The sequence below is a fragment of the Aptenodytes forsteri genome, unplaced genomic scaffold (assembly GCF_000699145.1).
Source record: "Aptenodytes forsteri isolate BGI_AS27 unplaced genomic scaffold, ASM69914v1 Scaffold73, whole genome shotgun sequence".
Taxonomy (NCBI): domain Eukaryota; kingdom Metazoa; phylum Chordata; class Aves; order Sphenisciformes; family Spheniscidae; genus Aptenodytes; species Aptenodytes forsteri.
In genome coordinates this window covers 2,122,926-2,135,661 of record NW_008796215.1, presented here as the reverse complement: position 1 = coordinate 2,135,661, position 12,736 = coordinate 2,122,926, and the positions used below count along the sequence as shown (strand labels likewise).

The following is a 12,736-nucleotide window of genomic DNA, read 5'->3' as shown; positions in this document are numbered from 1 at the left end:
GTCAGGTTGGACGGGGCTCTGAGCAACCTGATTTAGTTGAAGATGTCCCTGCCCACGGCAGGGGGGGTGGACTACATGACCTTTAGAGGTCCCTTCCGACCCAAACTACTCTATGATTCTATGATTCTATGAATATCACTCAGGTTCTACTGGATTTACACACTGCCTAGAGTGAGTAACCCTAGTATCTTTTACATCAAAACCTAACCTAAGAGAAGGTAATTGTTTACGATTCTGTTGCTTTTTCTCTTACTTCTGTATCAATGTTATCTGTCATAGGATCATGTGTTACTGGAAGTAAACAATGGAAGTCACTCCTGTGCTAAGCGACTTTCCAAGTCCCAAGAAGAAACTTTTCAATATACAGCCAAGCCTGGCTGAGAAACTAAGGAAAAGGTGTAATTTACTACTCTTTGGTAATAAATGTATGCAACAAGCCTACACACAACAGGCTGAGTTGGTATTTTCAAATCCATCCTCATTATAGAGATTATAGAAAAATGCAGGTTTCTCTTCAATGATTCCTTTTTTTTTTATTTTGTTGCCTCACACATTGCCTTTTTGACGGCTTTTCCTGCTTTAGGGGAAATTCTTCCAAACCTCTAAGATACCTAAGATACCTTACGGTAGCTACAGACATTGGATCTGATCATTTTCATCTTAAAATTCAAAAGGGAGTTTTGCCATTGATTTTTAACAGAAGTTGGATGATGAAACCCTTTATTATCACTTGTCTTTGAGAAAAAATGTTTTCAATTAATTGCCACATGAACCTTGGACTCTTAGAGGGGTTAGACTGGAGAAGGGAAGACCAAATGAAATAAGAATCTGAAAGTCATTGCTGATGTCAGTTTCTTCTCAAGAAAACAGCAGTGGTATAAATTTCCCATGTTCACGTGCATCATTTAGCTGGTTTTGGAGCCGATTTCATAAAGTTTGTTTCATTAGCAATATTTATTGCTATTCTAAACATCAATTTCTTGCCAACTCCTATCACTGCAGGCTAGTTACACATGTTGCAAACTTGCTACCAGCTGGATGAGGAAATTGCTATACATGCTACCTACTTTGGGAATGGATATGGTCTGGTATATTGGGCTGGGTCAAAAGTCATTGCACAGTTTTAGAAACAGAAAGTACTAATTACAAATTTGACACGTTAACAATGACAATTTATGTTTCACGATTCCTTGAGCAAAATTTGCTGATCACTCAGGAACATTAAGAGTGTTCTCTGCTTAAGAGTGTCTGCTAAGAAATACAAATATATATCAGTCAATAATACCAAAACAAATGGTCATCAGAAATTTCACTGGTGCAAATCAGAACTATGTGCAGACATGTTATTGACTGACAAGGCCTGCTCAAGAAACAAGTTCAGCACAGTCTGCTGACTGAAATCAGATTAAGAGTTCAGCTCACTGAAGAAATTACCTACAAAAGCTTTCCCCAAAGGAAAACTTAGAGTTTATTTGCCTTGGTGAAGTGTTGGCCTCTTCCTCCCACACTACTGGTATCTGTAAAATGCCACTGAAGTCAATGGAAGTCTGCTTGACTTGTAGACTTTGGGTTTTACCCTCTTATGTTTTCTTTTTTTTTTAGATTTATATATGGCTTTTACCTTAAAACTAAATGCCTTGGTCTTGATACTTGCTCTACGTTACATCAAAGTCATGAACTAAATGCTTGCTCTATGTTACATCAAAGTCATGTACTTGATTTTGCTGGACCTGCTCCTAGTTAGATGTTTTACTTTCATAACTAATAATGGTTGAAATACAACTTTGTGCAAGAGTCAGAATCCATGAAACCATCATTCCTACCACTGGCTGCCCTGAATTTGCTCCAGTGTCTTGCTTCCACTGTCAGCTGCAGCTGCTGACTCTCCATCAATCATTCAGAACTCTTGTAGCACAATTCTTCAAGAAAACTTTAATTACAGTTTATGAATAGGAGATTTTATCTATGAAAAGCAAATAAATTTTTGCCTCATATTTCCCAGCTCTGTCCTAGCTACCTATTTCATTATCCTTTTAAAGCTTTGATTTGAGAAAATCCTTCAGTCTTTTAGGGCCAGGAAACATCCTAGTGTCACAAGTTGTTAGCCCAAAACCTCAATATATCATCTTTCCTGTCTAAAAAGGCAAAATGACAAGTAGCCTTACTTCTCTGCGTATGTCTTCCTGAGGCAGAGAGATCTCTCAGCAAATTCATGGGTTTGTGAATGGGGAGGAGGGACCTGAAGTCAACAGTCCAGCGGAAAGTATTGTTTCTCCTTCCCATGACATCTAGTCCAAATGATGAGAAAGCTTCCTACAGCCTCTCAGCTACAAGGCTTCAGGCTTCCTGGTATAATAAATCAGAATAAAAGGAAATCCCAGCAGCTTTAAAATGGCCATTCCAAAATTGAAGTGGGATAGTTATCATCAAAAACTCTTTACCTGTGGCATATCGTACTGCAAAACACATCCTGACATTGCTCCAAACACTATCCCTCAGTCAAGTGGTGCCTCACCAGGGCTAATCTGCTTCATAAGGCAATGCAAAGAGAATATATGATTTGCCACATGGGCAGTGGGTCAGACTCCAGGTTTCCTTCAGAAAAGGCGTATGTCAACCCTTTTGACAGAAATTAGTAGAAGAAACTCTATATGGGTACAAAAGGCAAGGACTGCCTGTGGTTAGGGTACAGCCTAGCGAATGGCAGACCTGGAGTCGAGAGTCTCAGCTTGGTCAGAGGCTTTCTATGTAGTCTTAAAGATGTCACCCATCCTTAAAAGTAGGAGCATCCTGGCAGGACAAACCTGAATGTAGTGAATATTCACACATAGATAAATAATCTGTCCATGTCTGTCTCTGCATGAAACCCCATCATCATCTGGATGGGGGAACCCAAAGGCTACAGTAAGCCCAGTCTACAGTTTTTTATTCAGCTGCTTCATTCCTGGTTGAGCAGATAGTCACTGATACCAGTGGGAGCTTGCCTGAGTAAATCAGTGTGAAAATTAAGAACTAAGTTCTGAAACAGCAGTCAGATTTCTCTCTTTTCCTTAATATCATACCTCTCCTTACATCCCAGTCATTCTGCCTTTTTAAGCAATTCAGGAAAAAAAAAAAAATGCTTCCTCTGCACTTGCTGCATTGTTTCCCTTCCCTCCCCCTCTCAAATCAAATGTAGAAAAACAGGTAAACAAGCTGTGTAACTGCCTCTTGCCTCGCCATTCCAGCTTGATGCCCTTCACAACAATCCCAGCTGACAGGTTCAGTGCTGAGCTGCACAAAGTGCTTCCTCTTGGCGTGGGTGGTCTGAGTCACTCTGCGGTGAATCTGACAGCTGAGTGCAGTGATATGGACCCGGGGCAACAAGCAGGCTGGGGAGGTGCAGCTTGGGTTTCATTTGCTGTGCATTTGTCTTGAATCCCATGGGCAGGGCATAGCTCGCCGTGGCACACTACAAGGCTCAGTGAGCTATTCTCTTCACTTGAGAAGCTAATTCTCCTGTTGTAAACAAATGTTTAGATTAGTAATTCATCCATTCACTTGCAGGGCATCTATCTAATTATCCCTGAATGACTGCAGGATGAAGCACTCAACATTGTTTATCATCTAGGCACAAGGGACTAATCTAAAATACAGGCTTAGTGCCCAGTGATTTATAACGTCAGTAGCTTAGATCCTGATACTACAAGTTACTCCAACAAGGCAGACCTTTGCATCTAAGTGGTGTCCTCATCAATGAATCAAGGGTGATCTCCTACACAGACGTCTTGAATCAGGGTGACGGCATCATCACAGATGCTATGGGAGTTTGCCACAGGTAACCGAGAGTGGAAAGAGCTTCCTCCCACACCTGGATGCTTTGCATTAGGTCCAACTACAATTAGGAGAAAGCACCAGTATACAACATTTGGTAAGTGGGAGATTCTAGTTCATAACACACTCAAGGCTCCATCCTGCTTCTGTATCAGTCAGCCACACTTCTTGGTTATCACAGAGCGCACTCAGCAGTCTCTGGCCCATTATAACTGGGAAGAAGTCTGGCTGCTCCTTACCCTGCCAGGGGCTTTTGCTGTAATTAGCCATTTGTGCTGCAACAGATTGCGTGCTTTAGCTCCCAGAATGAATAAGATCAACTACCACAGATGTGCAAGGACAAGAAATTAAATATTTATAAACACTTGTATTTATTCTGTTTGTTTATTACCAATAACTAAAGGTCCTTGTCCTTAGAGAGAACTAGCTAACAAGGAAATTTTGGATGTTTAAGTGCAGACATTTCTGAGTTATGCCTGAGCATAAAAACATATTAAAATGTTTACAAGGGGAAATGTCTGTATTTTTTCACTGTTGTTTAACTCAAAAATTGCAAAGAAGTTTGCTTAAAGTTTCCAGGAGGAAAAATCATCTTGGGCTGAATTAATGCATGGAAAAAATCAATCCTAAAGGAGAATTTTTCAACAAAGTATCATCATGTGCAGAAGGGGATAAGGTAGTAGAGGCTGCAACACACAGACAGATCCTAACGTGACTTGAAACAATTGAGAGGCAGATCATGGCAGGTGAGGGCTTTTTTTTGTCAACTTAATGGCACTACAGAGGGCAAGGTTCAGATCTATAAACATATCTATAAAAGAGATCCCCAAATCTGCCATTATATAAAGTACCTCATATACACTTACGTATTTATATATTTACATAAATCCACCACTATATAAAATCCCATATTTGCATTTATAAATATATTATGTATTATATCTATAAATCAATATAGCTATTTCTACATATATAGATAAACCATACATGGTATTCATTTTTTTTGTCATAAAATGCATTCTCTTTCAGATGTTTTGAGAATAGTGGCTTGTTAAAACAGGAGTTGTCACATACAATATTTAACAGATGTCTGGTTTTAGACAATACGCCCATTGACAAGCTGTGGTTTTTCACCTGTACACTTTTATGCCCTAAAGCTTGGGTTTGCCTAGATTATTTCTCTTCTTCCTCCTCCCCCACCCATACCATTCCCCGTTTCTCCTCCTCTGCCTCTCCAGAGTCTACTCATGAGGCAGCTACAGGGCTGAGGGGTACACTGCAATTTTGGTTTGCATCTGGCATGAAGAGCCTGGCCTCTTACTTACTCCCTAGCATCCCTGTGTGCTGCTTCCTCTCAGGTTCGTTTCCCCGAGGACAACTGAAGTTGAATTGTGTCACAGGGCTGCAAGACTGAGTTATTTGGCGATTATTTGCACCTCTGTTACTTACTCCCTAGCATCCCTGTGTGCTGCTTCCTCTCAGGTTCGTTTCCCCGAAACTGAAGTTGAATTGTGTGTGTCACAGGGCTGCAAGACTGAGTTATTTGGTGATTATTTGCACCTCTGTCCTCCTGGGTTCTGTTGAGTCATAGAGATACTCCTTGGAGTTTATAACAAACACACTTTAGAATGAGAAAGAAGGCATGTATATATTTCACTTTGAAATTCTCTATCAGATGCTTGATATTTGTCATCCGCTAATTCATCTGTAGTGTACTCCTTTATCCCAGTGTTTGACCTGCTCCTGCTGGAGCAGTGGATGAGTGTAAGTGGATGCACGGAGATGAATGTGATCAAACAATCTCAGTGGAAGCTGAGAGGAGACAACAGAGGATTCCTTACAAAGCAGAATTATAGCAAAAATGCCTAGTTGTTGGGTTTGCTCTCTGTATCCATTTATACAGGCCAGATACTGTACTCAGAATTTCAAACATCATTTCATAAGTATCAGCGCAACTTTGGATGGTGGAGTTAAATTTTCTCTTGAGCAAAGTGAAATCAAGAGGCCAAGGTGACCAGACTTCCAAATTATAACTACTGAGGACAATGGCACAGTGCCAAACATGTTAAAATGAAAATAAATTATTAATGATATTTTATTTGAACAAACTCAGTGCTTTGAAGTTTCTTTCTTGACTCTTCCAGATAGCAGAAAACACTCTAGTTCTATGTCTCAAATGACTTATGGTGGACACACTGACCTCAGATCCTAAATCGGAGAGTCTTTTAATGATATGCAAATGATGGATCAAGTCACTAAGATGTCAGCAATCCACACTTGCAGATAATAAAAAGTGCATACAGTTCCACTCTGAGACACTGCATCTTAAGAGAGGTATGTCTGTGAAGCAGCAGATCCAGCTCCTGGATCCCACCTAGTGGAAATCAGGAACTGCTGTGTCCCTGACGGTGTGGTTACCAATACATAACTGGTGGCATCTTGCCACTTCAAGAAAGAATTGCTCCCAGTTCCATCTGGGTTTCCACCAACAAACTTATCTCCTCTAATGTGGAAAAGCAAACTGTGGAGCAACCTTGAAAAAGTACTGATCTCTGCCATAGTTTAGCAGCAATTTAAGTAATTGTGAAAAACAACAAGCACATACGTACACACAGATGATATACACATGGCGGGCACCAGCTTTACAAAATTAGAATACTATTGACTTTAATAGAGTTGCTCCTACTTTACACATGTTTGAAAGATGACCAAATGTCTGGCAGTGCATACCACTAGTGACGTCAGTTACTCCAGAAGGGTGATGCATGCAGAGGAAGTATGCACATGCTATTTAAAAAACTAGAGAATGTGCTGGTTAAAGAACTGGTATAAAAGGTGGGAGACTGAGAAATAATTCTCAAGTGTGCCCTAGATTTCCTTAGAAAGTGTGGCCAACTCAATACCTGTGTGCCGCAGCTCTCCATGAGCAAAATGGGAATAATAATTCTCCATTCCACTGTCTCTTTCAGCTCACCAAGAAGCTTTTATAGGCTGAAGGTTCTCTCCTGTTGTATATGCGTGTGGATTTTAATTTAAGCATAGCTGGGAATGCTGTGTACGTGATTCAACATCATGTAACATTCAGTAATGAATTAAGTCATCTAAAAAGATATTCCTACAGTTTTCTGTTGCAAAGGGTAATTTACTTCTATGAGAAAACACACATTTATATTTTGGAATCTACCTATTTTTACTACATTTGAAACATTAATGAGCAATTTTAATTTTGGGAGGAGGTACACCAGATGGTTGTGCTGCCATTGAGAAGGACCTCAACAAGCTGGAGAAATGGTCCAAGAGGAATCTCACAAAGTTCAGCAAAGGAAAATGCAAAGTCTTACACCTGAGGAGGAATAATCCCAAGCACCAGTAGATGCCAGGAACTGACTAGCTGGGGAAGCAGCTTAGCAAAAAAGGGCCTAGGCATCCTGGTGGACAGCATGTTGAACATGAACCAGAAATGTGCCATAGCTACAAAGAAGGCCAATAGCCTTCCAGGGTGCATTAGGAAGAGCATTGCCAGCAGGTCAAGAGAGGAGATCCTTCCCCTCTACTCAGCACTACTGTGACCACACCTATAGTGCTCTTTCCAGTTCTCTGCTCCCCAGTACAAGAAAGACATGGACATACTGCAGTGAGTCCAGTGAAGAGCCACTAAGATGATTAAGGGATTGGAGGACTTCACATACAAGGAGAAGCTGAGAGAGCTGGGATTGTTGTACCACAGCAAGAGAAGGCTCAGGGAGATCTTACCAATGTGTTCAAATACCTCTTGGGTGGATTAAAGAAGACAGAGCTAGATTCTTCTCAAGGGTGCCCAGTGAAAGGACAAGAGGCAATGGGCACAAATTGAAATATAGGAAACGCAATTTAAACATAAGAAAAAACTTTTTTACTGTAAGGGTGATCAAATACTGGAACAGGTTGCACAGAGAGGTTGTAGAGCCTCCATCCCTGGAAATATTCAAAACCCAACTGGACAACTGGACAAGTCCCTAAGCAACCTGCTCCAGCTGACCCGGCTTTGAACAGGGCGTTGGACTAGATGATCTCCAGAGGTCCCTTCCAACCTTAGCTATTCTGTGATTCTGTGGCTGTGTGGTTTCTATACACTATTCCCAGATGGGAACACTGGACTCTCACAATAGAAGTATTAACAGATACTAAGACTTATCATTGTTGCTATGCCAGTAATGTGGTAGTCTCATAGCCCTGATGTCTTGCATGTAATTTCTGCAAAGCTACGAGTGTTTTGGGTTTTTTGCCCCTTTATCATGCAAAGTTATTACACAGTCATATGATATACGGTGATCGATCCTATGTAAAACTATGGTTATTGCAGAAAGGGAAAGGGAATTCAGAAAACTCACTCATTTCCATGTATTCTGGAGTCAGCCCAGTGAAAGGTTCCAAGATGTAGTCAAGATCCCATTGCTGAGGGTCCTTTGATTGGTTGGTGTCCATTTCCTTTGGCTCAGTTCTTTCATCCTTCAGCTTCCTGAAGAGCTTCTTTAGCTTCCTGAGGAACAAAAGTTCAGATTGAACCAAGTCTTTTTTTTCTTTTTTCCCTACAAGATTTGGCCCAAGTCTTTGCACTGCAACACAAAATGTATATCACATTATTTTGGTGCCCCATAGGCTTAGTTTACACCATCCTCTGAAGTTCTGATGCTGCTTATTGCCAGGTGACAGGCTGCTGGGGGCAGCAGTTCCTATGTTCCTGTGTCAAGAGGAAAGCTACAACAGCATAACGCTGTTAAAATGGAGTTGAACCCAGCACTTTTTAATAATTGTTTCTCTCTAGATACATTTTGAATGGGCATCTTCCTGAAGCTCAAGCACCTTGGACCTAAATAATATTAGTAATAAGTAATATGATCAAAAAACAACACACTGGGCAGCTCTCCCTCAAGAAAGAAAGAAAGAAACAAACAAAATACCAGAAAGCTATGTGATGCCTTCATACCACATATCTAGCACAGGTGCACTTTTCTCTCACCATGAAACTTGGAAACTTCCAAAATAGTATGCTTTTAAGGTCTAAATCACCGTACATATTGGCAACCAAAGAGGGTGCAAGAATGTACTGATTCCTAAATCTGGTGGACTTACAAACATTTTTGCAGGAAAACTGCCTGTTGTTCAAAGCAAAAGGAAATGAGCACATCTGCTAATAAATCTGCAGCACCAAAAAAAGAAGTGTCTCCAAGATACTGATAGCCATTTAGGACTCTAAAAATGAGTATTATTGACTTAAAGCCAGCCCTGTGACCACCAGAAAACACCTGCAGCTCTTCAGGTTCCAGTGCTCTCTTGTCACAAGCATATATACCTGAGTTTACCTAAATAGACAAAAAAAGATGCTGCTTGTGGAACATTAAAGGGGAAGCACTCTTTTCTTTAACCAAAAATGATGCTACAACTAATAAAAAAAAATAAAATATGTACCTATGAAATGTTAAGTGTAAGCAATGTCTTAATTTTATTAATGGCCTTTCATCCCGGAGAAACGCAATTCCCTTGCTTCCACCTAACGTGCAAACAGGGTTCAAACTAATGGAGAGAATCAGATTGATGAGAGAGATTGATGCCCCTTTCAGCAAGGGCAGTAGAATTTGGTCTCAGAGACGTGTATCATTCCTGTCACACACAAACAGAAATTCTATCTTAGTCACTTTGGATTCAGTAACAAACTATTGCTAGAAAAGTGTCACTTGGGATAAATGCAGTAACAGCCTCTTCAGTACTCCACAATGCAGCCCATACTGGAACTCACTGGGGAAGAACTGGAACTCACTGGAACTTCTCTGCAAGTTTATTCCTAAGCCACTGGAAACTACAGAATTCTATAACTACTAGCATCAAAATTGAAACATTTATTGAATACTTCAGTGAAAAATATGTATTTCTGAAGTAATTTTTTTTCCTGAGTTTACTGATGATGTATAAGGCAAAGTATGCAGATCTGTGTAGACCCTGAAAAACTTACTTCACCAGGAGTTAGATGCTTTATGTACTTGCACAACTGTATAATCTTCCTTCAGAGATTTCTCATAAGAGTTTTAGAGGTTCTGAATTTTCCTTCAGATATGCTGTAGTGTGTATAAAGGTGGAACACTGACCTAGCACACAAACATTGTTATGGTGAGACTTGGAAATTCCCGATTTCAGTCAGGAAATATTTCTGTTACCTGAAAAGTATATGTCTTGCAAGACCAACTATGCTGGCGAGTTTTCACTGCCTCTGAAGCAGAAAAGCAAAACCGTTTCCTACCATTTCCTAAGTAAACACAGATCAGTTATGTCTCCCAGCTCCCGCAGATCAGAAGAGGTTGCATCAGAGGTTCTCATTTTGACCACATTTTACAATAACATCATCCATTGTGGCCAGACTATAAATTAGTCACATGGGTGAGCAATTATTTGTGCAAGTATATTTTTGGAGCTCAGTAGGAATAGTAGTATCGATCACTGTCCCACTGAGATGGGGATACAAATTTCATGACACTGACAAATACATGAATTTCATAAGTAGTATAATCCCAGAGTAAAATGAATCCATCTGTAAAAGAAAAGTATTCCCAATGCCCCCCACAGATGACGTTTTAAATGCATATGCACCAATAACTTCATGCTATTTTATACATTAAAAAATTCCCATGGAAAAATGCAATAGAATCAGCTATTTCTTCAAAATCAAGGAAGTTAAATACAGTTGAATTAGTATAAAACATCAAGATTTATACTTACTGTATGTCTTCATTTTTCAGATGAAATTTATCTTTCAAAAATATGCACAACATTATTTTATAGTTCTTCACATATGTGCCATATGAGTGAAAATCCAGACTAATTCCAGTGATGTTTTGCCAGTAGTGTAAGCAGGGCTCTCCCACAAACTTTTCCCCCACAGCTTGCAATAAATCCTTTGAACTAGAGTTGTGTGGCCTGGAGACAGGAGTGTATGGGGAAACGGTAGGGGTTTTCATTTGTACCTCCAGTTAAGCAGAACCACTTTCTCAGACCCTAACTTAAGTAGCAGGGCAATACTAGCTGGCAAACACACTAAAGGCTTTGCTGGGTAGGTTTATTGCTTTGTTCCTGAATATACACTGAGCCACACAGGAACACTCTGTCACCACATAGCACAAGGCTCTATAGCAGCCTGGAAATGACCACTGTGGCTGCAGAATTTCTACACCAACCAATGTTTACAGGACCCATTCAATTTCATCACCAGTACAGAGGAAATGGGGATTGGCAGACACTCTTAAAACAGATCTAGATTGCATCAGGCCCTGTCAGTCCCAGGATCACAAAGCTGCAAAAATCAACAGATCAACTCCAGCTTTTGTTCCAGGTGCAGCTAAGACGTAGCTCATAAGTCTGATGGTAACTTCCTCAGTCCTTTGGCAGTACCCAGATATATTGGAGCTAACCAAATGCTTTCAATACCCAGAACATTCAGTTTACACAGTTTTAATAAAAGGGTAGGGAGAAGTAAAATACTTCACAAGAAAGAATTAGATGGATTCTTACAAAGGCATTTACCTCCTACATCATGCAAACTCAGTCATTTCAAGACACTAAAATTTCCTTTCCCTCTCTCTGCTTTTATGGCAATCAAGGGAACTTGTCTGTGACAGAGGTGATGTAGTATGCAGAGGGTAGGAGTCTGGGGGCAGGATTTAAAACAATCAAAGAATTCCCAGGGTGCTCTTCCAGCATATCCTAATTAATTTCCTAATGTGAAGGACTCTCAGAGGACAGTTCAAGACAGTGCTGATTTCTGTTCCAATAAAATGGTATGAGCTATAAATGTCCCTCACATTTCCGTGGGCAGATGAGATTGAAGAGCATCTCGCTGTCACTGTGCAGCAGCTGAGATAAAATTTGGGTGTGTTTAGATGTGAAGTCTGTACATGTGTGATCTAATCCTCTGGTTATAGCACCATGGAGTCAAGTTATGGAGTTTAATGCATACATATAACTCCCCTGAGAACCCAGTAACTAAAACAATAGTTGTTGTTTTTAATGTTTATTTGGGAATACACTAAATCCAGGGCTCAGTTACTCAGAATAGTTTTTAATTTTTCATCTGGCTATCTATAAGCCAGGCATGAGGAGTCGCACCTTTAACCATTTTGAGTTAAGCTTTGAAGAGTGTTCTTCTTTTTATTTTTATGTAATTTTTTAAAGGATCAACTAACTGAAAGCAAGCCAAATTAATTCTTTCAAATTTTCCACAAAAAATGTACCTTTGTGTCATATCCAAGCATGTGAATTTTCAGACCAAACAGAAATGTGTCAGAAAGTTAAAGGAACAGAGAACAGGGATTTGCACGGTGTTATTCTCCAGCTATACAGCAATAGGGCAATGAAAATTAGTTTTGCAGAGCTCTATAGCTGCACATATGATTGTGTTATTAAAACTGAGTAAACTTTTTAAATACACTTGTGTGAAACCTGTTTTTTAATTACTCAGATGAACAATTTTAAACAAAGTTGACAGACAATGATAACCAAGAGCTATTTTAGCTTCTGATTTCTGCAAGCCACGCAGCCCCACCAGTGAGAAAGAGATAGGTTTGTCCATTCAGGAAGAGTCTCTGAGAAGCTTTGTGCTGAAGCACATGCAGCAAAGTTTCATGACCCTACTAGTAGCCATATGAATCTGGACAAACAGAGAAAACTGTAGAACTGTAGAAGAGACATTATTTCTGGTCCTTTTGCCAGTGAATATCAAAAAGTAAGATACATTCTTGAGGAGACTGAATAGCATGAAAGAAGAATCATAAAATAGAATCATAGAATCATAGAATCATTTAGGTTGGAAAAAACCTTTGAGATCATTGAGTCCAATCGTTAACCTAGCACTGCCAAGTCCACCACTAAACCATGTCCCTAAGCACCATGTCTACAC

At 39.9% G+C, this 12,736-nt stretch overlaps 1 protein-coding gene across 1 annotated transcript in view; it reads right to left on the bottom strand.

Moving 5' to 3' along the window:
• The window catches only part of ANO2 (anoctamin 2), a 217,381-nt gene that overhangs the window by 16,897 nt on the left and 187,748 nt on the right, over positions 1-12,736 (bottom strand). The window contains exon 20 of the mRNA XM_019474448.1: positions 8,184-8,332. Coding sequence (XP_019329993.1) covers positions 8,184-8,332 — 149 coding nt within the window. The remainder of the gene's footprint in view (positions 1-8,183; positions 8,333-12,736) is intronic.